The sequence below is a fragment of the Cyanistes caeruleus genome, chromosome 6, assembly GCF_971803275.1.
Source record: "Cyanistes caeruleus chromosome 6, bCyaCae1.hap1.1, whole genome shotgun sequence".
Taxonomy (NCBI): Eukaryota; Metazoa; Chordata; class Aves; order Passeriformes; family Paridae; genus Cyanistes; species Cyanistes caeruleus.
In genome coordinates this window covers 7,516,616-7,543,678 of record NC_141706.1, presented here as the reverse complement: position 1 = coordinate 7,543,678, position 27,063 = coordinate 7,516,616, and the positions used below count along the sequence as shown (strand labels likewise).

Genomic DNA, 27,063 nt, shown 5'->3' with positions numbered 1-27,063 from the left:
TGGGTGGTATTCTGGAATCTGAATAAGAGCATGGTCTTCCTTTCACTTTGTTAAAGAGAGCAAAACTCAACAAGAGACTTTATAGCAGTGGTGACATTTAGCCAATGCTTTCTAGGCCTGTGTCTCCATCAACTTGGCTTGCCTCAACTTGAGCAGAAATTGCCCATCATTAAGGGGATTGTTTGAGGTTAAGCAAGACAGCCCAAGGTATTTGAAAATGCAACTGTGGCAGCTGAGTCATCTGAGGATGTCTCTGACCATGTGTTTGTCACAGACATGTGAGGCCACGTTGTAGGTGTCCCTTATAGTTTTGAGTTCCAAAAACCTGCGTCCTGAAATGGTCTATGACTCACCTGTATCTGCAATGCTTGCCCTTGTAACCAGAGGATTTTATTATTTTAATGTCCTTCTAACAGAGCTGCCAGCAATTCTTCCTCGGAGTTTCTCATTTGTCCAAAATGCAGCTGTCTGCTTCCTTGCTGAAGTCAGCAACTGTGCCTGTTCTGCTCTTACACTGACAGATTGCCTTTAAGCTGCCCCTTTGTTTTTTGAAGACCTTAATGGATATGCCACTTGGTTTTGTTTGTTTTTCTTTGAGCCTTGTGCTTTGAGATTTGACTTCTTGCATGTCAGAACAGTTAAGATCCTGAAGCTGTATTTTGTCGTCTGTGGCTTCTAGGAAATTTGTTTCCCTTCAGCTAAAATGTTGGTGTATTCTTTCTGCCTTTCTGCCTTACACTCATATGCATCCTTCCACACTGAGGATTGCTGAATGTCCATAAAGTTTAAATGTAAAACTTGTGCTTTATTCACAGTGCTAGTCTTCGACAGAGAGGCGTTTTACAAACTCAGTCACTACATTTCATAATGGTAGTGTAGGCTGGAATAGTCTTTCAGGACAAGAGCGTGGGGTAACCAGAACTGTTGGTTTAGAAAAAGGGCCATGAGAGTCAACTTTGACCCAAGTTTACAAGAGGCAGAGTGCAAACGTGTTGCTAGATGTGGATGTTAGCCTGAGAACTCGGAACTCCTGGAAGCATTCTGCTCTGAGGACAACTTAAGGTAATTTTAGAACATGGAGCTCTTTAGGAGAAACAAAGTTCTGTAGTATTTCGGTTGACTGGCTGGGGAACTGTCCGAGGGTCTGGCTTAAAGCGGACTCCGAAATTTCTTATATTGGGCCAGGCAAGGATTCTGATTCAATTATCCTTTATTCAGTAGCTGAGTTAGGTGACTGGAACAGTCATGATCACCTTTTAAGTTTTCACACCACGTAAAGTGGGTACCAGAAGCCTTTCGTGCTTTGGTTCCTGCAGTTCGGCTCAGCTCCTGTAGGCTTCTCCTGAAGCTTCGAAGCGCCTCAGGCTTCCCAGTACCTCGACTGTGTTAGCATGAACAACGAGTGAGAGTAGAACAGCATTTCAATAGCTGTGGCTTCTACAAGTTTAAAACAGGAATGCTGAATGCCAAGTTTGGCAGCCCTCGGGAATCTGGAGGTGAACCTCTGAACTGCATTGCCTTTGGGGAGGCTGGCACCATCATATGGGTTTAACTAAAACCTCTCTGTCCAACCCTGCTGGGTGCCTGTGTTCTGCAGAGCAGGAGCCCAGCTCACTTCTAATTAAAATTCAGGCTTTAATCTGAGTGAAGATGAGCCAGAACAATTTTCTTATTTCCTTTCTGCCCTTTCTTTAGTCTATGTTCTACATTTCTGCTTCATTTACTCTCACGGGGTCCGTTCAGAGGTGAAGCAGGCGGGAGGCAATTGTGGAATCCCAGACGTGCATTTTGTTTGTAAATGTTTCCAGGTGACCAGAGTTTTGTTTATTGCTTCATAGTTCTACTGCAGGAGTGTCCCAGTGTTCCCTTTAGGAAGGGGAGAATCAAACTGCTTGGTGAACAGCTGGAGGATTCTTTATCAGTGGAACTATACCCAATGAAAGGACCAGAGCAGGTTGAGAGGCTGACCATATTTTGAACATGTTGCTTATTTCTTTGAGCTGTGACTAACCTCCTGAGGGGTGACACACTTACAAAAGTAGCTCTCCATCTTTCTTGCCACAAGCAGAGTCTTGCTGAAAATAGAATCCTCAGGAAAACCAAAAGACAGTGACTGCAACTGCTCGGAGCCGCTTCACACAATCCACAGAAAACATAAAACCCACAACGTATGCTCAGCTGCTGGTACCAGCTGTCACATTCACTATAGTAATTGCTGCCATTAGTGTGCTATTAATATTTCTCTTACAAAATCGTACAAGAAATCAAATGAAAATGCAAAGTCTGCTCTGTCTGCAACTGTTTGTGTTCTCTGTGGGTCAAGTCATACCAGCCACAACTCCTAGCAGTGCTCTTGTCCTCCAAGGACACAGTTCTTAGGAGGAACTTCATTTTCCTGAGTTACTTGTGCAACTTTCATTATGTGCTGGAGGAGAAAGGCAGCAGGTACATTTGGGAGGGCACATATATATATATGTATATATATGCGTATATATGTGTGTGTATATATATATAGTATAGCTGCTGCAGGATCTGCTTGCCTGTTGCAGCAAGTCCATCATCTTGCAAGAAGCAGCAAGAAGCTTTCTGGGCCTGTCCTGCCTTTGGTGTAGCTTTGTACAAATTGGAGACCCTGGAGCTGGCAGCAAATGCAGCCTTTTACCAAAAGGGCACCTGAATAGGTGGCTTAGCCTCCAGACTGGAGGCAGCATGCCAAACCACCTTCAGATGTGGCCTTGGTATGGATCTGAGGTAATGTCATTCTGATCATTGTGAGCTGTTCCTGTATCAGCTTTTCATCATCAACATTTTCCTAGAACGGCTTTATTGTGGACCAGGATTTGCCCCTTCTTTGGTGGGATTTTATCTTCCCTCTCCTGATTTTTCTTAATTTCTTTGGGGAATTTCTCATCTGTGAAAGTGCTGTTGAATCAGCATCTTTCAGCTCGTGAGTTCCAGCACTGGACAACAAGTAGAAACAAATGAAAATGTGTTCATTTCAATTTTCTTTTTTGATATGAAATATTACAATGGAGAACATTGCTGACCTAAACGACATGTTCACCTAAACCGGGAATGCAGCTGAGAAAAGACTAGTTAATTTTTCTAGTTCACCTCACAAGAAAATGCAGAAACTGGACAAAGTTGCTGTACTGGTGGTTTGTTGTCTGGGCCACTTTCCACTGCTATGGAAAAAAAATGATTAACCAGAAGTATATTGGCGGTAAATATCGGTTATTTAGCGATCTGTTAATGACTCAAGACCATATCAGTACTGTTGTCTGCTGTGGAATGCATATGTTAATGCTGCATACATATGGATATGACATGGCTAGCTTATGCTGCCTCTGCATTTGGGTGCACTGTCCATTTACAGGCAAAATACTTCCAGCTCCCCACCTTGTACAGAAAATGTGAAAAGCAGAATTCTAAAGATAAAACCCAAGAGGCAGATCAACATAGCCTCAGATTTTTGGGGAACAATATCAATTTTCAAAGCCAGTGCTGCAGCTTTGGCACGATTTAGGGATGCACGGGCTGCTCGGTGCAGATGCTGTTTTCACAGTACTGCAGCCCTACTTCGGAGCATAAAGAAGCAATAAGCGTGATTTAATTACTTTTAACTTCCAAAGATGATTGGTGCCTTCTTAAACAGTGGTTCCTCCTGCACGGATAGATGTCCATCCTTTTTTTTTGGCAGTGCTGTGGGCAGGGCTACTGTCTCCCTGAAGCATGTGAAGTACTGTGTGAAAGTGCCATTCTCAGACTCTTTTCACACCCTTCTCCTCACTGCCTGGAGGGGAAAGGAAAGCTGTTTCTGGGAGTTACCTTCTTCATTATTCTGGATTTCCCCTCCACCCTCTCCCAAAGTCGGCTTGTTCACCCTCCGGGCTCGGTGAGATGGAATTTATTTGCCCATCAGATAACAAACTCTCACAGGAATTTCATGCACCTTCAGAAGTGGAGAAAGGCTGTACTCAAAGCGAACTCTAATCTAGGACTAAACCTGAGTATGTAATTTGTCCCAGCCAAAAAGCAATCACGTCAAGGAGAAGCAAAATATAAAATTTGATGGATTTGAAATGAAAGCAGTTTATTCCAGAAGTGTCATACATAGCCCTGATTGAAGCAACAAGGTTTGAGGGAGACCCTGGTTAAGTTTTAGCAGCTCATCATTAATACTGCATCTGTCATGTTCTATGATGACTTAGATAGTGTTACAGAAATAATGGACCAAGCTCTCAGCTGATGTAAATCTTCATTCCTCACTCCAACTCAGTTAAATTCTGCTAATCCCTTTGGGAATCTGGAGTTTTATTTGCAGTTTTATTGTTATACACAGTATTTTCCTCGCTTGCAGAGGCTTTGCAGTATGTATTTCCACTAATGCACACAATGTTGATAAATGAATCTGGTTGCAGAATCTTCTCTGCACATTAATAACATGAATTCAGTCTCACCAAAGGAGGAGTACCTGACCTTGCATTGCTAATGCAATTAAAAATACTGAAGAGATCTTGGTACAGTATTAGCTGTTAGCACTGCAGTTCTTCCATCAAAAATACAACATGATGTTTAAGCTGCTATAGAAAATTCAGTTCTGTTGCATCCCTTCCATGTGAGAATGCCCATCAATTTGTCTTTATGATTTCTGCTTCCTACTAATATCTATGTGCAGTGTCTTATGATCCAAGGAGTTAAACTGATCTGTTCGTTTGCAAAATGACATTTGATGTGACCTCTGTTTCACATCTGTCATTATGTTTTCATCCCACTTCTTCCTACAGTTCGTTGATCTGAGCCAGGAATGTAGAGCTTGATTTTCAGGGCACTCTGCTTCTGAGATGTGAGGGGACAGAGACATTGTCAGTCACCCCTAGCTGGGAGTAAAAAGAGGAAAAACTCAGTAGCCTTCACAAATCTGGCCTAAAGGAGAGACCTGAACATGTAAAGGGTGTGCCCTGCTAGTCTGTCTTCAAATAGATCACACAGGTCTTAAATCCAAAGCCTGTGTGCCAGCAATCTTAGACAAAGAAATTGAAAAGCTTTGGGCTTGGAATCTGATCTGAATTTAAACCATAATTGATTTTTTTTTCCTCATTTTGATTTTTATGAACAGATGGACTACAGCTAGCAGTTGCCCTTGAGGAGTCTTCAAAAATGTAGTTCTGTGAACTGTTTCCCTGAAGATTGATACAGCTGCTATTTCTTCAGCTATCTCTGAATCATCCTCAATTACTATATGTCTTTATAAAATAATTATAGGTTTTATCCAGGAACTGAGCTTGGCTCTGTACTTTTCATAAAACACTTATGCAGAGTTGGTTAGCAAAAGAGATGATTTAACCCAAGTTTTCAATTGTTTAGCTTTGAATTTTATTCTCTTATTCAATGTTTCGCTATTATGCAGAAGCTATATTTTTTTGAAACTGAAATGAGAAAGGTTTTGGCTCCTCTATCTCTTTGCACTTACTAATTTGTCTGCCAGAGTAAATCACACACAAAATGAACTTAGGAGACTTATTAGCTCAGATGAAGCTCTTCAGACTCAAACCAATAAATAAATTATGATCTTGCCCTGCAACATCTCTGCTCGTGCAAATGTCAGTCCAGTCTTCCCCTTTCCCTTTGCATGTCTAATGGGGAAATGCTTTGTAGGAAAAGATCAGTTTTAAATGCTAGCTGAGAATGAACATTAGCTCTGGACAACAGGGTTGTGGAAGCTGGGGGGTAGTCACGTGAAAATGTTGTACCCTGGTACATACTCAGTTCACAATTTGTTCTGGTCCCTGCCCCTCTGTACCTCCAGATATGTCTTTGACAATGGCTTAGGCAATAACAGAGGGGAGGGCAGCAGGTGAAACCTCTGACACAGGCCAATGTCCAAGCAAGACAGCTCTTCACACATTAAGGCTGGCAGTTCTCTCCCTTAAGGAGCCCTAGGACATTTGGGCTAGAAAACATTTTGTTAAGAAAATGTTTTGTTCCCTCTACACCTTCCATTTTTTTGCTATCCTTAAGGACATCTCTTACTCGTGGCAGAGATTGAGCTAAAATACCAATCTTTCTTCTGGAGAAATGTGAGGAACTGGGGAGCCATATAGCTTCCATGAGCTTTTATAGGATGGCACAGTGCGGATTGCTCTTATTTCAAGGTGAGTTAGAGAAGACATAGATTATCAGAAGTGTTGTCAACAAAAGAGATTTTCAGCTTTATAGAAGCTGGATCTCCATCTTTGTTTTCTCTATGATTTTAATGCACATAACCTGTAATTTACAGACACCGTTAAGGAGGATTGCATGTGATAATCTTTTGCCTGGAGGAATTTTCAGTGTGTATCTCAATGAGGTGAAGAATGGAAGGAGTCTAATCCCTAGTTTGCTTTCAGTCCACTATGCCCAGCAGCTGCTGCTGGAATTTTGCAGGGCTTCTTAATGGAAGTTGCCACTTCCATCTGGATTGTTCAGAATAACCTCTGGATTCTGGTGTTCCCAGTCTCTTCAGTATCTCAAGAGTGAATGCTCAATAGGCACATCAGTGATTTGGGCCTTCTTAAAAGCCTCTCAGATTTTACTTGAATTACAATGGCTTACAAGTTCATCTCAGCATAAGTGATTCAATTTATTTTTCATATTTTCTTTTTGTTTGTTTATTTGTTTTTCACAGCTCCTCCTCCAGATAATGACACAGCAAGGGCAGACAAACACATTTGGGGGCTGTCCTGCATCGTATTTTGGCTGCCTTGTGTGTTTATGCTGTAAACATTGCACAGGGAAAGAGAGACCTAAGGGTGAGGCAACTTGTACAAAATCACATAATCAGGTCCTGGATTCATTCAGCCAGAATTCAATCTTGTGTGCTCCTGCAATTAAATTGCAGTTTGCTGCCTCTTTTCATGCTTTACTTGGATGTCTGGAGTTCTCTTACTCTTCAGGGACTGCTGGTGTTCACAACACCACCTTTGTTCATTAATATTTTCTTTTTAATGAAGGGGAGGTACATTGCTTCAGAGATGCAGCTGATCACAAGATATGAAATGTAACTCAACCCCTTTGCAAAGAAATGTGTGATGTTGAAAACTTGGCATTTTTCAAGATAAATATGTTGAATCAATTCTGCTCTTGAGATTGCAGTTGAGACAGAGGCACATCTCCCTCTGTACCTGCTTAGAATTCATTTCATGTCAGTGGGGAATGAAAATCAGTTGTATTCAGTGACTCAAACCATTGATTGGTAGGTGTTAAAAGAGCTCAGACTTTCCATTTTAAGTTTGGTCAGAATGTGCCTGTGTCATGTAAGCAGGCGGGAGTACTCATACCACTCAATATTTTTTACAGCTGCTATTCTGCAGAAGTAAAGTACACTGATCTCAGGGTGGGGGATATAAAAGCAGAGGCACTCTCTGTTTTACTGTCACCCTAAAAATGTCACTGGTGGACAGCAAAGTTTTCTTAAGCTGGATACCAATATGAAAACCTAAAAAAATTCCAGTATGCTTTTTCTTATTTTCATAAGCCGAAGGTTTCATTTAGAGGAAAATCACATTTGCTGATTCTTCCAAATATTTGAATTAATGAAAAATTTTCTCTAAATGTCCTGAGTTAACTGCAAATAATTAAACATTGTATAAGAGAAAGGTGGCACTTACTGAGATTAGGAGAACATTGTATAATACATCTTGAGGCTTGGGTTTTCCTCCTCTCAGAACCCCTACCCTGATCATGTCAGACTGACCACAGGATATATTTGCATAAACAATTCCACCAATCCCATTGGAAATTCTGGAAATGTCTGTTTATTGGCAATTATTTCCCTAAAAGACATAATTTTCATCTGAGTCTGCCCTACAATATCTTATTTCAATGTAATAATACATTTAGGTCAGTTGAAATGGCTGCACACAGTGTGAGCAGCAAAAGGAAAGCCAGGAACTCTTCAAGTGTTTTTTGACAGCTGGGGCAAACAGCAGGGAAACACGTGGCACTCTCTGAGGCTGGGTACTTTCAGCAGAAGTTAGCACCAAAATATATATTTTTACAAACTGATTTGTTTTTAGAAGACAATCTGAAGAGAAATCTGCTGATCAGAAAAATATGCAGTATGTTTCCTTTCAAGAGTTGCTCATTTACTGTATGACTGGCACGTGCTGTGCAACAAAATTCCTTGCCATGAAGCAGTAAGAAGTAGGAAAATAAAAAAGTATCAATACCCACCAGCTGCCTCTGTCTACTTCAGGTACCACATCCATTTGCATAAGTAATCTGTGACACTTTTCTAATTGACTGACTTACTCCAAGATCCTGTTATAGTATGTGGTATTTTTGGAGACTTTTCATTGTTGTAGGGTTGTTGTGGGTTTTTTTCCCCCCAACCTGCTGATATATTGGCCTTTTGTGTGTAGTTTCTGATTGTATATAGTCCAACTGGTATGATTGTATTAATTTTAACTCCAGCTCTGTCTTTTAGACCTGAGTCTCCTGTTCTCTCTGTTTATTTTTATAAAAGTTCTCCCTCTGTCTTGTTCCCTCCTTTTCCACAACAATTTGCCTATTACTCCTTCATGAACTTTTTCAATGTCTTCTGGATTGGCTGCATTTTTTTTCTGCTTCTTCTTGATTTAACTTTCTCCACTGAGTCTTGCTTTTGTCTTGACATTTCTGTATACAGGAAGGGTCTTGTTGAGTTGGGTCTGGTAGAGTTAAATAGGAAAACAAGCCAAGAGGCACAGAAGGGAATTTCTCTAGGTCTGTGTGTCTCAGTACATCTCTCTCATACTTGAGTACAGTGCAGCACTGGCTGCAAACAGGCTGCTACATTACCACTCTCCTCGTGTAAAGGAAGACAGCGCAGACAAGGATCAATAAATAGCAAATGTCAGAATGAGGAAACTGCTCAGCACTTCCTGAGGAAGAGGCAGCACTTTGGGCACAGTGGGTTCTCAAGGACACTGTTAAATTTGGACTCCATGAGAGGGAGCAGAATCACACAGCAGGTATAGCAGGATATATATATATATGTGTATGTATATATATCAGGTATTGCCTATGCCATCCAATGCTTCATTATGGCTGCTAGAGGTACAACATGTATGTACATTATATGTATACAGAACACAGCTAAATATGCTACTATTTTCTGGGGAAGAGGCTTTCAGTAGTTTTTTTTGAACAGTTTCTAGTAAATGCAGAATATCTGGTAGCTTTTATAATGCCTTCTTCTCCCCCAGCTCTTTCCCATTCCTTCTTGCTCCTCTTCCAGTCAAAGCCTGCTGACCTTCAGAGGTTAACTGTGCTGTGCAGAGCTGGTGGGACACTACTGCAGAGACAGAGAAATCCCTTCCTAAAGACCTGAACCTCTACCTTTCCTGAAGAATTTTAATTCTTTAGATCCAAGAAAATGGGACAGAGCTGTGAAAGGAGGAAATGTAAACTGAGACACTCCTACATCGATCACACAGGAATGGGAATGATGGGTGCTACTAGCAGGAAGGCAGTCACAGATTCTGCCATCCCAAGTTCTCATGTCCTTTACCTTTTAGCTCCCCCAGCTCTCTCACCAAGGCTTGTGACTGAGCTTACATAATTATTATTATTTTTTTTAAGTGACTGCATCACATCCTTTCCCAATTCAGATCATCTCCCTGGTTTCTTATTCTCCATAGCATGTACCGTGTCTGTGTGTTCACTGAATGAGAGTTGCATTGTTCACAGTCTCTTTTTGATTTAGTCATAAATAATACATCTGGTGTGAAGCTGGAATCATCCCTGCTTTCAGGCAGGCATAATTTGTAGCTTGCTGCACCTGAAGGGGGGTTGAAGGGCATGGTTGCAGTCATGTTACAGATGTTATGACCCAGACTGGAATAAGTGTTTGGCACATGAATGAAACAGGCACATGAACACAACTGGAAGAATAGAAGGGAAAATGCAGTATCCATGCAAGGAAAGTAATGGGCTTTGGCTTGGAAGAAGAACAGGAAACTGTCAACCTGATAAGGAGGTGTGAAGAAATCCCAAAGAGTCAAAGTAGCAGTTCCTGTGTTGGATATTAAATAGAAAATCTGTAAATATCTATCTACAATAATTTTGGATAAAGTGGATGTTGTCTCAAAAGGGTCTGAGAGGCCAAAAAAGAGATTGGTTTATGCAAAGCAAAATGAAGAAAAAGATGTAAAACAGTCATCTCCTTGTATAATAATCTGCACAGATTCAGGTAATTTTGTTTCCATGTAATTTTTTTACAGTGTTTACTAGAAAGATGTATACTATTTGATTGACCTTTGTTTTTAATTCAAAATTACATAAGAAAAGTTTCTTTATGTTATCTTCTGCCATGGAGGAGAAGTCTCTTTGAAGAACCTAATTTTTTAAAGTGGAAGTCTTATTTTAATGCATCTCCGGCCTAAAAAATGCTGCCCTGATATTCTCCAGTGGAAACTGGGGGCTGCCCAGCAAAGAGCTGTTAAACTTTGATGGCCACATCACCTAGTAAACACTGAAATAAAGCATTTTATAAGAACATGCTGAAACACAGAAAGAAAAGGGCTCTTTAGGCTGGCCCACATTATTGAACACAGTGTCTCACATTTAGCTTATGTTGAGCTATTTGGCCACAGCTTCAGTCATCTGTCGAGGTAAAGTGAAAAACAGCGCTCTGAAATCAATAACATTAATAGCGTTTGCAAACAGAAATTCTCAGCCAGCAGTTTAAGTTAATTTAGTGTATCTGTGCATTTGAAATTATCACCAGTTGCATTAGGCTGTGATTTAGGGAAGCACTGAGTAAGCAAGGCGCTCTCATCCTGTCCTTGTTCTGGCGAATATGGAGGACTGGGGAAGCGCCTGGCACACGCTACCCAGAAACTGATTGGTATGCGCTGGGGATGGCTGTTTTGGGGAAGATCAAGTGATCGTTCCCCAGCTTATCCAGAGGCTTTCTGTGCAGCTGCAGCCAAACCAAATCATCTAGCTCTCGCCTCAGTTTGTCACCTCTAACGTGAATGTGACATTTTATGGCGTTACAAAGGTGATGTAAAGCAGTCATACTACGAATAGTGTCACAGATTGGCAAGAAGTGCAGATGATTGCACTAAGCCAACTTAATGCGTTGCATAAATTCTGAAGGAAAATCAGGTGTTTCCATCTCAAGATCAAATATATTTAGCCCATTCTAGTGGAAAGAGTGTGGAAAGACAATAATTTAAATACTTATTCCTGCTCCTTTTGGAAAGTTTTACCAGCTGGATAATTTTAAGGAAAGCAAAAGAAAATAATAACTTGATAGTATTTAATCTTAAATATGATCTGAAGATTTTGAAGACTGTAGAATGTTTTCTTGCTATAAAAATGCTCAGCTATTCTAAAGCTGGTTTCCAATTTTCCAGCTGCTTTGATTCCAAACAAAACCATTCAAATCTTTTTTCTTTGTACAGTGAACTCAACCTCATTTTAATTTGATTGCAGCTCTGTGCTAAAGTGTAACGGAATGTTTAATTCTCTTAAAATCTGAGGCTCTATTTTTTTTTTCTTTTTTAAGAAACTGACGACTTTGAGCAATCATGTTTGATGGAAGAAAGCTAGAGGGTATAAAATGAGAAGGTCATTATTGTGATGTTCCACCCGAACACCTATGGCAAAGCACTTCTGGTTCTACTTACAAGTTCTGCTGGGAGCATTTCAATTTTCTGGCTCATTGTCAGGTGAAGTTAACAGCTTTTAAGGGCAAATAAGTCACATCTGAGTTTGAACTATCTGAAATGGGAATATCCCATTATCCTGACATTAGGCAGGATTTTGTTTGGCTTTTTGTGTCGTTCCCCCACAGCCAAGTCCGAACATTTAAAAGTAAACTCTCAGCTGGGGTAGACAGTTTTAGATGTATCATTTCAATGTTTGAGTTGTTTGTTGGGTTTTTTTTAACAATAGCTGGAAGTAATTCCTATGTATACTTTCACAGACTAGTTATGAAGGGTGTGCTTAGCTTTGGATTTATCCTGGGGTTCTGTAGTACTAAGTACATTTGTTTCCTCACCGTGCTGCAAAGGGAAGACTATTTCATATGAAGAAGCAGTCTGAGATTTTCTTAGCCTTTCAGCAGGATAAGACATGCTACCATTTGCTAACAGCTTGCAAGAATTTCTGAAATTCTGAAAGGTGTGGAAGAGCCTACTTTTGTCCTGGAAGGACACCTCAGGGTCCTGTGCACTTGGGACAAAGGAAGATGCCATATGTTGCCCTCTTGCTGGCTGAGTGTAAAATGATCTCCAGAAATGAGATTCTTCCATTGCCATCTTTCCTGTGATTCCATGAAAACAAAACAAAACAGGAAAGGGATCAGAAATGAAAATGATCCTTGATTTTTAGAAGGCAAAAACCCCACCCAAATGAAATATTATTCACGGGCTGTAAACCTGCATCTGGTTTCCTATGAATTTACACCTGTCTTATAGGGAAGAGGCATCTACTTTGGGCAGGGGTATTTTTTGATAATATGTCTTTTTTGTTTGGTATTATAGCTGCCTTGATTGATATGTAAATAATGTAAATGGTTCAGCAAACTCCAAAGAGTATAAGTGCTAGAGATGAGTGCAAAATTACAGTGCAAAATTTGGTATAATAATAAATAAAGGGGGAAAAAACCTTTTAAAGCAAAACTTATGTGAAATAGTATGCTGAAATGGCATAGGATTATCCAATTTTGTATTTAAGCACTGTCACAGGAAAATTCATCCCTCATGAACAATCACTTAAGGCATCAGGATGTAAGAAAAATGTTAGAGGGCAGTCAAACAGGGATTCTGAAGGGAATATGGAACAGAATCCGTTTCTAGTGGCCCCACTGAATTTAGGTAATTGTTCAGGGGGACAATTCCAATTATAGTGATAGTAAATTCTCACTCAAGTGTCAGTGACTTTATATACACCAGTGACATAGTTTTTCTCCTCAGTAATAGGATTTTTTACTTACACTGGAAAAGAAGAACATTGGATGTACCCAATGCAAGATTTTGAGAGAGATGCTGAGTGTGTTACAGGATGTGGTATCAGACTGAATTAAAACTTCTTTAGAAGGTGTTGAAAACAGGCCACCATTGTTGAAAGCAGGCCACCCACATGAGGACAGTGACATATAAAGTTTGATTTTTAGTGCTGGCAAAGGGAGCTTAACAGCTTTCCCTCTTTAAAAGTTAGCATTTTCTCATACTTTCCTATTCTATAGGAATGTGTAGATGTGTAGGTGTCAGCTTGATATTAACTGTTAAAGAAAACTGGTATTAGACAGGATTTCCTGGAGCTAGGCAAGTTCAAACTGAAGTGACTAACGTGAAAAATTACCCTAGGTGGCAAGGGAACTCTTCTTCTATTGCAGAATAGATTTTATTTCAAGGTGTTACTGATAAGTATTTATACTTCACAGCCTCACAATAAAGAAGCAGGACTGTACTTATTGGAATGAAAATAGATGAAATGCAATAAGGAAATGTGAGCTTTTATGGAGAGATGGAGAGGACCAACCATGTAAATGCTGTAATTAGTCTTCCATGTATCAATCTGTTTCCTCCCCAGAGTTTCATCTCCAAATTTTTTACCTTTACCATAAAATTTTCTCATTATATTTGAAATTAGGATATCAAAAATAATGTTGTTTTTTTTTTTCTTACTAGGGAAACAAGATCTAACCTGGAATTCCTTCTGTTTAAGGCACAATGACAGTTAACTTGGCTTAAGCCTCATCCAAAGACCACAGCAACAGGCAGAATTGCCTCCATCATGTCTTTGGTATTACTAAAGTGTTTAAAGCCAAAATTGCAACTCAGGACTGTGTTTATTTTCACTTTTTGATAGGATTTTCTTATTTTTTGATTTGGGAATGTTTTAACACCCTTGCTATCATCCCAAGAGTTTATTCTGAATTTGATTCAATGCATTTCAGAGCTCACTGGTTGGGAAGAAATATACTGACCCTGATGAATATCAGCTCATTATACAAAACCTTCAGCTTTTGCATCTGGTCCTGGTTAGTTCCACAGTCTGATTTTCCAACAAACAAACAAAATATCCAAGATATACTCACAACTGATCTGAGATTTATACAGAAAAAATCTATCAACATTTTTAGGATTGTAAGGAGTTTGTCCAGGTTTGTAGGCAGTGCAGATAAATTTTATTTAGCGTGGTTTAACTTCAAATATGATCTCTTGATTCTAGATACATTGGAATGGAAAAATCTAAACACAATCACTTCTGTAGCCATGCCAGCACAAACACATCCACCATTATTCCTTGTCAGTTGGAGCTTAAAATTAGAAAATCTCAAATCAATGAATTAAAGCTCAGAATCTTTACACATGTATGCCAGCTCTGCTCTGTGCTACTATAAGATTTAAAAGGCTAGATAGGAGTGTTTCTGCACTGTGCTTGAGCTGACCCAGAGGCAACAAACTGGCATCTCATGCCCTTTTAAGAGACCTAAAAAGTAAAGGTTGTTTTAGTCTCTTAGATGTCCTTTGAAAGGGTTGGGAACTGTGAGTTAGGAAGTGTTATACCTCAGCATAAACCGAGGATGGGTTGTTGAGCTCATTACTATACCTTCCCTTTCCTAAAACCAACCTTTTTTTCCAGCTAGAAAGGCAAACGAGGCAGGAATTGAATTCAGTGCATAACCTGAGCCTATTGTAGCAGCTCTGAGGTGTAGGAAACCTCAGGCATACAACATGCAGACCTTTCTCTCTGTAACACACAAGCTCTGAACAGTGCCGTGCTCAGCAGTGCAGATGTAACAGTGGGCCTAGAAAGAAATACAAAGGACTATAGATAGATAAAAAAAACACTCTGTAAAAGATACTCTGCTCTTTTTAAAATCAGTATATACATTTCCAATTTTTTTTTTTACAGGCTAAACAATAAAAAAATTAATTTCCTCATTATGGGAAAATTAGACTTAAAAGTAACTAATCTGTACATTTAGGAAAGAGCTTACATCAGTTTCTTATTTTACTGCTTTCTTAGATTCTCCAGGCTCCCTTTCAACAGTGCTTCTGCTTTGATGTCTTGCTCTCTACCCAGATTGCCAGAAGGCTTTCTGTTGCAAATGCAGGTGTTTTCAACTGTTAGATACAGTTTGTGTTGTATTATTCATCACCTCAACATAAAAATGTATTAGTGGGACACTTATTTTACACAGCGGACAAAACAGGGATAATTGGAAAGATGGCAGACTGTATATAGACGAAGATGTTGCTCAGTGAGACATGTCTGGCAGTGGAGGAGACAGGTTTGCATCTGCGTCGCTGTTGTTTCATGTATCAGTCCTGGAACCTTTAAAGCAGTTTCTCTAAAGGGCTGCCTTGCCATCAGGCTGGCATCTGAAACTAATTAAACAAGGCTTTTTAGTAGTACAGCTCTATTCACAGAGAGCACCTAGAAATCATCGTGGGTATGTCAGGGTTATTTGTTACATGCTGGTGCTTTTTCCTGGCTTTTGTAGACTTAGTGCTTGGTAAAAACCTGTGTGTGTGAGGTCAGGTCTTCCCTGAGCTGCTGAGAATTACTCGAGATGCCAGTGAATGGATCTGCAGGTCAAGGGCAATCTCGAGGCTTCTTAAACAGTAAGAACCTCAGTCAGTCCTCCTCCTGACAAGGATTTCTCTGCAACACTTGCCCTGTCATTCAGAGATAGCTCTGTGTGCCACACAGACAAAGCAGAGGGACATCCATAGAAGGCTGGTGAGTTGTGACCCTGCTCAGAGCTAGAGATGTGCAGTAACCCCGCTCTTCAGGCTGCCAGCTGCAGAGGACTGATATTCACCTTTCCACTCGGCTGCTTCAGAAGTGGAGGCAGAGCATTGCTGCTGAGATAGAGCCAAAGCTGGACAGTGAAACCATATAAACAGTATTTACCAGAGATGGTAAAGGGATGAAGGAGAATCAGGGCAGGGGAGGATGAGGAAAAGGGTTGGGGCATAAGTAAGGCATTCAAAAGCAGATAAAATGCCAGAAAATTGTTTTCCCCTTCTTCCCATAAAATATTCCTTATCTTTCTTCTCCTCTGTCAGCTTTCCCTAGGTGGACACTATGTTCTGTACATACCCATCTTTCAGGGCACCCTGGCAGCCTCCCACTTTGAACACCTGGTAACCCTGTATGCTTTGTATCTGTGAATACGAATGTGATCTTGGGCTGTCAAATGGCAGTAAAGCACTTCTATATTTTGTATCACTCCGAAGTTCAGAGGCATCTTTTTGATGTGTGTGCATTTGCTCATCTACCAACCTTTACACTTACAGCTTTTTGAAAATAGATATTCTAATCATCAGTCTTGAGAACTTTTGCCTCTGAAGAGAGGAAGCTCTTCTTTAGTCTTTCATCTCTTCAGCAGAAGCCTCAGTGCTTAAAAAGCACGCAGCTTAGTACCAGGAGATGGGAATCTCTCCTCAGCCGCCTCCTCATGCTAATAACACTGCCAGGTGGCGGTGAAGCCCGATGTTTCACAGCTCCAGGTTGTGCCTGACTGGAATGGAGGCAGGTCTGTCGAATCCAGTACCTGACACTGGTCAAGAAAGAAGCACAATGTTTTGTTTGTATGGTTACGTGAGAATTCTTCCTTAAAAACAGGTCTCGTTTGGACTTCTGGAACAGGTTTAAATTCTGGTTTCTGGATTTAAAATAGCCTCTGACAGCTCATAACAGTGAAGAACATGATAACGTTTGTGTTGGCTGCTAAGCATGCCATCTTCTGTTGATTCTGCTGGCTTCCTGGCCCCAGCCATGATCTTTGGTAGTGAATCCAACCATGGAGTTATGCTGAGTGAAAAAGTATCTCCTTCAATCTGCTTCTAATTTGCTAAGCTATAATAGTCTCCTTGCTTTTTATGCTATAAATCCAAAATGAGGGCTCTTTTTCTGTTCTACTCTACCATTTCTAGGCACGTACCTTTAAACTTCCCATCTCTATTTTCTTAGAGATGAGGCTGAAGCTTTTCTTTTTTTGAAGCTATTTTGTTTTTTAACTCTCTGCTCACATGTGCATATTTCCAGTGCCTTAATTATTCATCTTTCCTTTTGATTCTGCAGTCCTCATGATGGGATAACCTGTACCATAACCTCCTTCCAGATGAGTTCACACATCAGGCAGAACACCAGTGTTGTAATTTGGGTATGGCTTCGCAGGCCATAGCTTCACATCTTTGTCTCTAAGGGTGCCCCTCACTATCTAAACCTTTCCAAGGTACAGTGAGTGCCACATTTAACTCTTTGGTTGTTTATTTCCCAACGCTTGTTTTGGGAGAAAAGGTGACTTTAGTTGACTCATAAGTTTTCTTTAAATATCTCTCCCATATGCACTACAAATGCTACCTACAACAAAACTTTTTGAGATACTAGGGACCAGACTGGCATTTATTCAAAGTAACTAGAGACAGTATTTTTCATACTGATTTTTTTTTTTTTCTCAGGTCATGTTCCTTCCATGAAGTCAAGTAACCGCTTCTATAAGCTTATAATCTGACACGGGATTTACATGGTTTAAAAGGGCTTTACTTCTGCTGTGGCTGTGGAGCTGGAGCAGAGCTGGTCTTGCTGCACTGAAAGGATGGTGGCCTGTAGCACACCCGTGCAGCAAAAGGTGGGTTCCTCAGGGTGCCGTGACTGTGCTCTGCTCCCAGCCAGCCTCAGCTTTCCACCATGGTTTTCCCAGGAGAGCTGCCGGTGCTCGCGGCCGTGCCAGGGCCGGCAGAGGCGGCTGCGACCGCCGAGGTCCCAAAAGCTCTCATCACCGCAAGGCATCCTTGCGTTCTCCCTTAAGGGCCGCGGTAAGCTCTTACTGACAGCCCCCAGGCCGCGGTTCCTCGACCATTTTGGGTTGAGTTGCTGCAATTCATACATTTTGGCGGTGGGCTGGGCTGAGAGGAGCCTGCGTGCAGGCTGCGCTCTCCTCGCACCTCTGCACGCCCCGGTCAGCAGCGGGCTGCCCGGCCAGCCTGGCTGGGTCTCTGCCGATGCCGCTGCGGGCTGTGCCGTGCCGAGCCGAGCCGAGCGCAGCCCGTGCCCGTTCCCTGCGGCCGCGCCGCCCGCAAATGCCCGGCGGCGGCGGCGGGGCTGACGGGGCAGGGGCGGGCCCGGTGCGGGGGGCGGCTCGGCTCGGCTCGGCTCGGCTCTGGCGGCGGGACCGCCTCGCCCGGGCGATGCCTGAGCGCGGCGGCGGCAGCGGGGGGGCGGGCGGGTAGCGGCAGCGGGGACGCGGCGCTGCTGCCCTGCCTTTCCCTGCCCGCCGCTGGCCCTTCCCCCGCCCCTCCCCGCTCCGGTGCGCGACTCAGCCGCCGCTCCGGGCAGGGAGGAAGGGCTGGGAGCCGCCTCCCGCTGCCCCCGGCCGCCCCCTCCCCATGCAGCCCGGCCCGCCGCTGGGAGCCCTCCCCGGGGGGATGTTTCTGCGGCCGCTGCCGGGATAACCGGCGCGCCGCCCGCCCCCGCCCCGGACGGAGGATGCTGCCCGCGCCGTGGCGGGTTCCGACTCGGGCAGCAGCGGCCGCGTCCGCCTCCTCGGCTCCGGGCAGCGTCGCCGGGGAGAGATGAGTTCGCGGCACCAGGCGGACTGGATCCCTTACAGGTAGGGGGAGACCCCGCGGGAGGCGGCGGCGGGTGGGGCAGGGGCAACCGGGGCTGCCCCCGGGCAGGAGCCGCCGCCCCTCGGGGGGTCCCCGCCGGAGCCCGCGCCTCGGTGGCGGGGCCGGGGCGGTCGGACCCTCGGCGGGGCGCGGCGGGTCCCGCCGGGGGCAGCGGATCGCGGGCCGGCCCGTGCGGGCGCTCCCCGCTAGGACGCCCGGTCCCGCCTCCCAACTTCGGGCCGGTGCCGCTCCGCGAAGTTCGGGGGCCGCTCTCGGGGCGAGCTGTCAGCGCCGCGGGGAGCGGGCAGGGCGCGGAGCTGTCCTGCCCCGCGGCGGGCGGAGCGCTGCGCCGTCGGTGGCGGCCGCCGCGCCCCGGGCTCGGGGGCCGGGCCCGCGCTGCCCCCGCCGGCGGCGGCTCCCGGAGCGGGGCTGCGGGCGGGCGATGCGGCCGCGGCCGGCCGTGCCGCCATGGCGGGGAGCGGGATCGCCATGGCAGCGCCCGGCCCGCGGCTGCCATTGGCTCCGCCGTTGCCATAAGCTACGGGAGCCGCGGCGGCGGCCCGGGAGCCCCGTGCGTCAGCCCAGCCGGCCCCGGGGGCGCGGAGCCCCCTGCCCGGCCCGGCCCCGAGCGCCCGGCGGTGCGGCGGGAGCCTCTGCGGCCGGAACGCGGGAATAGCTTGTGCCGGACTTGCCGGAGCGAGGGGACACCGAGCCGAGCATTAAGCCCCGTGCGGGATGGGCTGTTCTAGTAATAGACCCCTTTCCGAATCTGCCGTTCAGAGTATATTAGCGTTATGGGTTTGGGTTTATTTATTTATTTTTAGCTTTCCTTAAAGTGTCTTTCTCCAGCTGAATTTTTGCAGAACTAAATCACGAGGGGTTTAACAGGGCGCTCTGAAAACGATAGAAAGCATGTTTCTTTCGTTTGTTTGTTTGTAAGCGAAACAAGGTAGATACAGTAACGTGGGACAAGAGGACACAGTCTTAAGGTGCTCCAGGGGAGGTTTAGGTTGGAGGATAGGAAAAGATTCTTCGCAAAAAAGGATTATTGGGTATTGGAAGGAGCTGCCCAGGAGGGAGTCACTATCCTTGGAGGAGTTCAAGGAACAGCTGGATGTGGCATTCAGTGCCGTGGTCTTGTTGACAAGGTGGTATTTGGCCATAGGTTGGACTAGATGATTTCAGAGGTCCTTTTCCAGCCTAGTTGATTATGTGATAAACCTTTTATTTTTGTTGTTGGTAGAGAATTAGGGAATTAAGAATATGTACAGAGTGCATTTTAAAACAAAGACAGCTGCTTAAGCAGGTCAGTTGTAGTTTGCCACATTCTCAATGACAGTGTTTGTAGCAGACGTATGCCACGATGTGTGCAACGTGAGCACAAATACATCTCTCCTTAATGCAGAGGAAAAAAAAACAACAGATAACTGCACAAGTGCAAATCTGCTATTTTGATATGTGCACATCATAGTTCAAATCAGTTGAGGAATTAGAAAGAAAGAAACATGATTACAATGAATCTGAGAATATTGCTACTCTCTCAGCAATAGCACTTTCAGCCCATGCATTTTGAAAAGATGTAAGGAATTGGCAATAAGGCTTCAAAAACGACTAGTGGATGCATTCTGATGCAATTTGAAGCCTTGTAATGAGGACAGAAATACCAGAGGAACAGCTGTTCATGGCTCATCCTAGCAGCAGTGGAACAGTTTCTCCGTTCTCTCGCTGTACACAAGGCTCTGCAGAGTCCAATGCCAAAACTTTGCTGAGGGGTTTTATAGCAGTGGCCTCGAAGAGGGAAATAAAACATCTCTGCTTCTTCTCAGTGCAGCATGGAGAAACAAAGGGAGGCAAAGCAGCAAATTTTCAGAGAAACACAGATTTGCTGGTGCTCATCTTTTCTAATATAATGTGATTCTTGAATGTTAACAATGTGTTTATGGTCAGAAACTGCTGAGGACTGCCTGAAACCAAAAGGCAACCAAACCATGGCTCTGCTCTGAAGTGTCTATATTTAGGCTTCTAACAGCATTCTTTCAAGAAGCTGCCTTATTTTTCAGTCTTCAGAGGTAATTCTTGAGTATCATTGCAAATCTTATTGGACTTGTGTGTGTAAAGCATCTTCCAGGATCCCCTAAACATCCTTGCCCAGGAAGCAGTGGCTTGTGAATGCATATGTGACTGAGTTTACACATGAAAGCGCTGTATGAGTAAATTAGGTCGAAGTACCATCTCAAGGGAGTGAAATACATCAGGAGGAGAGACCTGATGTGCATCCCTTGGAACAGTTCATCTTCCCTCTGAGAGCAAAATGCCCCATGCTTATCTTCCCTCTTGCTTTGCATTCTTGTTTACTGTGGGGAGTTCAGTGGTTGCTGACTCTCAGAGCTTAGAGGAAGGCTCACCACCTTTTTTATGATCTTGGTGGCATGTGACAGCCATGAGTGTCACTGCTGCTAGTGTAGGGGACTGCATAGGCTGCTGGGCATGCTGAACTCTGGAAAGATGTATCCTTCCAGCAGTGGAATGTATGTGCAGCTATATACCTGAATTAACTCAGGCAGAGAAGGATTGTATTTCTGCTAGTAAAATGTCGTATTTTTCCTTTCAAGTGAAATGAGCCAGAGGGAGACAGTTCCATGTGTGTCATGTACAATTCATTAAGCAATCCACCTGCGTGTCCACTACTCACAAACTTATACTTCCCCTTTTAAGATGCTGAGAACATTTTGAGTGAGTTAACAAAAAATAGGCAATTTTTTCAGTGTCAGTGCCAGTTTGTGCTGAGGTCAATAAAAGATTCATATTATTTGTGAGTTTGTGATTTCAGTATTTTACCCTTATCTCTTTTCATTCTCTCTTATGTATTCTGCTTTTGAAACACTTAATAGCCATAGGATGGGATTTCAGTTCACTAATGTTACGAAAAATAGTTGGGAAGCTGTTTTTTATAAGTAAATATATTGCCTTTATTTTCATGAAACACCTTTCATAGATGGAAATTTAGGCATATGATTAGGCACTTACATCAAGCTAGACATCAAGTACAATGAGCTAGGAATTCTTTAAATTGTACCCATTTTTAACAATGTCTCTGCTTTATGATAAAGATTCAAAATAGTTTAGACACAATTAAAAATAAATCCGTTGCAGTCCCTGTAGCTGCCCCCAGCCCCAAAAGTGGTTTGCAATGGAAGTTGAGAGTAAGATGTAGCTTCTTGAAGAATTATGTTGTCAAGCCCCAGTAGTACTTTCATTTGGAATCCTTCAGCAGTTTCCAGTAGAAGATACAATACAGAAATGTCTGGGAATCACTGCAAATTCACAGGAGTTCTGGTTTTTGTTCAAAAGTGTGTTTTTGTTTCATATATTTTTCTTGAACTCAGTTTTAATTTATAGCATTTCTTAAATACAACATATTCATTTTTTATTTTATGCTGGTGTGTCGTGAATAAGTAAAGACATTCCTCATACTATAAAACTGCAGTCAAATAAAACTGCTGCTCAGTAAGATGAAAGAATCAGTAAGCTTGGTTACAGTGAGGCCCCGGTCTCTATTATTATTATTTGTTCTTATGTTTTCAGCTGCTTCTTTAACAATAAATCTTGATCCTGTAACTTTAAAAGCAGCGTTTATACAACAAGCTAACCTGTTCCATGAGAAATACCTAAACACCACCAGCTGAAAAGCCCAATCCACACAGGAATCGATTTAATACAAGTCCCCAGAGCTCTCTCTAAGTGTCTGTATGATGCTGCTGAGCCTTGATTTGTGTGGATAAACCTGCCATGGCCTGTGGGCATCCCATGAACTGTGCCCTGGGGGGACCTGGCACTTGGCACTGAGGGCACTGAAGGCACTGAAGAGAGCAGATCACACAGCCTGCGTTTGCAGTGGCATAATGTGTTTTGATGCGTACATGATGGTGGTAATAATACACATTATTTTTGTTTGTGACAGCTTTTATTATGCTCAGTTTTTGTAGCTTTCAGGAATTTGCTCTGAAGTTTTAAGGCTGTGCTTAGATATTGCAGCTATAAACAGTCACAAGTTATTTACTTGCAGAGGCAAGGATTACAGTTGGAAGAAAATTGTGGAGCGCAGCTGGGTTGTAAATTCATGAATCATCGCAATTAGGGCAGATAAGAAGATTTCTGAAAGTGTGATGTGTAAACAATTCCTGGAACAAGAACGGCCTTGAAGACCAAGGGTATCCCACACTTGTTTCTGTGCATGTTGTTGAGTAGTGAGATATTCCATACCCTTGAGTTTTGGCATTGTGAAGGCAGCAGTGCAGGTGAGTGCTCACCTTGCTGCAAGGTGCGGTTTGTGACCGAGAGCATCACAACGCAGGCGGGCTCCCAGGCCTGGGGAATGGCATGGATAATTTACAAGAGCTGCTTTTTCTAAGGAAAAGAGTTCAAAGACTGTCTCTGTCCTCTTCTCTGAAACAGGCTGTCTTGTCTCAGGCTATTCAGTGTATAAAATTAGCCTGGTCCTGTGCTTTTAAAACATTTAAGTTAGAGCTCTCCCTTAATGGAACTCTGTGCTCTTGCATGGAGTGCTCCTGCTGCGGTGCAGAGCGACTCCAGCAGAGATCAAAGGTGGCTTGGCCAGCATCAGTGTGAGGGAGATGGCAGAGACAATTGCTACCCCGAAGCCGGTAGCCTAAATCAACCAGGCAGAAAAGAGAGGTGGGGAAAATAAGTATCCCGAGCCGTGGAAGTTGCGGGGTGTTGGCTTAAATGGAAATGGGACAAGGCTCGAGAGAGATGAGCTGCAGAGCTGGGCGTGAAACCTCGCTGTCTTGTGCTCTGCAATGTGCCAGAGGTGGATTTAAGTCAGGGGCTTTGCCACCCCTTGCACACAGGCATTGTGACAGTAAGTGATGCAGCAGCTGTCCCAGAGCACGGCCACCCCCACCACCTTTGCGGCATCGGCAGCCAGATTGAGACGAAAACTGATTTTTTCACAGGCCAATGTGTTTCTGGTAGCAACAATCATTTGCAGGTTCCTGGCAGTGACAATCATTTACAAGCCATCTGTGCCAGATTTGGATCACAGCCGGGAAGTGGATATGAAATGTAATGTCTCTCCTCTTGCACTTCCCTGAGTCGGACAGTTTGGATTCTTATGCCTGAGGGTTTTTGGACATTCCCTGGAGTGGCATCCATTTAGACATGCAAGCAGCAGTTTTTCTGGAAGGTGGCACTTTTTATTTAGTAACTAAAAATTGCCATTCTAGAGAGCTGGATTCTTTTCACACTTCCTCCTCGTTTTTCTTCCTCTCACACTAATGACTTATTTTCTAATTCATGCTTTTCTGTTCTTTCAACCGATGAACAGATTTCTTTTTGCCATTTTTCCCTACATCTTGCTCTTCTTGCCTCTTTTTCTGTTCTCTTTCCTACTTAGAGATTATTCACGAAAATAGAATTCTGTCTTGCCAGCTGTATGGCGCCTGCAGAAGATACTCTTCTCTGTAAACATTTGCTATTTAATTGGTATTTTATTGTTATTTAGCTTTTAAAGAAACCCATCCCAACTTCTTGTTGTGTTACTTAAATGGTTAGTACATTTGCAATTTTTAAAAGCTGAAATTATTTATTTTGCAGATTATTAAGAATTAATATCAGTATTTACAGTGGTGTACTCAGAGACTAATGCCTTAAGCATGGATATTAAAATGGGTGTTTCTTTTGTATCTCGCTTACTGCTGAACCTTTTGTTCCTGTATTATGTGAAGGCCAGTAAGTGGGACCAGGAGATGCCCTTCTTGGTGACAGGTCTGTGCCATGCACAGGGGGCAGGGATGGAAGAACTGTTTTCCCACAGTTTTGCAATCTCTTCTATCTTGATGTAATGGCAGGGAGATGATGATACCAGCAAATTCTGAGGACCTTCAGCTGAGAATGTAACACCTCTCTGGGCTCTGCTGTCATCTACATAATGCTGATAACATGCAGGTACACTGCAAGGCAGTCTATGGGCTGGAAAATTTTCAGTTTGGAAAGCAGGTACAAGAAAGGACCACAAAATGCAAGTGGAAAGCTCAGTGTGACTGCTGGCATGTTTGTTTTTGGGGTTTTTTTTTTCTTTCATTTTTATTACAGGCATATGATCATTAGTTTCTTTGGGCTATCTGTTCCTAAGAAAATGAGAAGTCAGGGGATACTGGCTTAGATAAGGAGATGTGCTCTCAGGGATGGGTGTATAGAGTGTACAAAGGTAACAGTGGGAGAAGGTGGAAAGAATGGAATAATTATTTTGGAAGAGTAAATGCCATAAAAGACAAACCTTTTTTCCTGACATTTATTTTATGCCAGGCTGTTTTATCTAACCCTTGGTGGCAATGTAATTTATGTAGTTTATATCTCCATAGTGTAGCTTCATGACCCTTTAAAAGCTCAGTTTGCTCTATAATTAAATTACTTTTTAGACAGTTTTGTATTTTATTCTTTTATGTTCATAAGAAATTAAAAGATATCTTTTCTTTCCCTTTCAGTGATTACAGCAGAAGTAAGTTTCATACTTTTGTATTGTTATTAAGTTGAGGGGTTACATATTTATCTATTTTTTATCCTTAAAGGGAAATGGTGACCCAATTGAAAACACTTCCTCTATCAGGGAAATGCAGTAGGCCCTACAGAGTGGAGGAGAGCAACTGCTTCTGCCAGGACAAGAACTTTGCAGTTTGGATATTGGTTTTGTGCATTCACACCAGTGTCCTTCCCCCTGAAAGCAGGGGTGCTGTAGAGACTTGGGCTGCCCTCTGCCATCCCTGCAGTTGTGTGGTTGCTTGCAGGGAGCTGCCACAAAGAGGTGGCACCAGAGCCTTTCTACTGACTTAAAAGGGGTTTGGATTGGTACCATCCCCTTCTCTGAGCTCATGTTTTAGCTGAGCAAATAAGGGCAAGTGGTCTGTGATGCATGAATATGCCAATGTTCTTGTGAGTGACACACTTACCTTGCTCTCTGACAATGCAAGTGCCCAAGTCATTCTTTCATGAACTTGAGTTCCAGCTTGGATTCTCAGATGTTTATGAAAATTAAGTCTTGAATTGCAAATTTCAGTAGAAACCTTGTGATTCCTGTTGTGATGCATGTTAACACAAGCCTGTGAATATCATAATTCATGATTGTTGTAACTCATTTGACACAGGTAATGAAACCACAGCATGAAGTTTTTAATGGTAATTTTAATTCCAATCACAGTTCTAACTACCGGCAGATGAGATATTATGAGATGAAGAAATTCCTTGATTAGCTTCAAATGATGACTAAGTTGGAAATTGTATTTGCAAGTGAAATACAAGTACATTGGTATTTGATCTACAGTTAGGGAAGGGATCTGAACAGTTCTGTCTTTCAAATTTGGTATCAGTTTAAAAGCAAAATGAATCAAGTTGAAGACTAGGTATCTGCATTAGCTGTTCCTGTGCCACAGCAAGCAACACAAGGAAAACAGGTCTGGTTTTTTTCAGAGCAGGTTGTTGCTAGCCCTTACTACTACAGCAGCATTTTCACTTGGCTGCGGTAACAGCAACAAAAACAAATTACATTGCATCATGTAGCAATTCTCACTTCTGAAAATTTGAGGAAATTATTGAATGTACTGTGGAAATTAAAGAGTAGATGACTTGTCCAGACAATGACTTAGACTAACTGCTCCTATCAAGTTGAGTGGAAACTGAAAGACTAAGACACATACTGTACCCTGGAATTCATCCCACTATTTTTGGCAGTTATAAATCCCAATACTCAAGCCAGGAGTGTGAATTTCCATTAAACAGTGTTTTGCAAACCTAGGGATTGCTTGAAGTCTTCTGTGCTAAAACTTCAGCTCAGTTGTTCGGGTGAATAATGCCTCTTTTGGGACACTGCATCTGTAAAGCAATGTTAAATAACTTTAAAAGTGTCTCTACACACCATTGAGTCAGACCTTTATAATTGATTCTTCCAGGTTACTGAATCTTAAATCATTCCACTGGCTGTTCCTGCAGATTTAAAAAGTGAAGTGTAAGGTTTTAGAGAAACTTTTTTGTGCTTGCCCTGAAGTAACATTGACATTGTTTTATTGTGTGTCCTTAAGACAGAGCTCACATATCTCTGCATGTAGTGCACTGTTACATCTCTGCAATCATAGAATCTTTTGGTCAGCAAAGATCTCCAAGATCATCGAGTCCAACCATTTATCCCAGATTTCCAAGTCCACCACTAACCCAAAGAGCCACATCTAACACAGGTTTTGAATACCTCTAGGGTCTCTGGACAGCCTGTTCCAAGGCTTGACAAATGTTTCAGTGAAGAAGTTTTTCCTCATATCCTGTCTAAACCTGACCTGGCACAACTTGAGGCTGTTTTCTCTCATCCTATTGCGAATTACTTGGGGGAAGGTACCAACCCCCACCTGGCTACAGCCTTCTTTCAGGTAGCTGTGGAAAGCAGTAAGCTCCCCCT

General features: G+C 42.9%; 1 protein-coding gene across 15 annotated transcripts in view; it reads left to right on the top strand.

Annotated features, from left to right (window-relative positions):
- Positions 1-27,063, top strand: part of TUB (TUB bipartite transcription factor) — a 146,532-nt gene that overhangs the window by 51,926 nt on the left and 67,543 nt on the right. For 2 of the 15 annotated variants that reach the window (XM_086894370.1, XM_086894366.1), the window contains exon 1: positions 18,286-18,604. The exons of 10 other annotated variants lie outside the window; for them this stretch is intronic. In XM_086894370.1, coding sequence (XP_086750496.1) covers positions 18,567-18,604 — 38 coding nt within the window. In that variant the 5' untranslated portion in view covers positions 18,286-18,566. Of the gene's footprint in view, positions 1-18,214; positions 18,605-27,063 lie in introns of those variants that run through there. 3 more of the 15 variants (XM_086894372.1, XM_086894363.1, XM_086894362.1) reach the window with 3 other exon arrangements.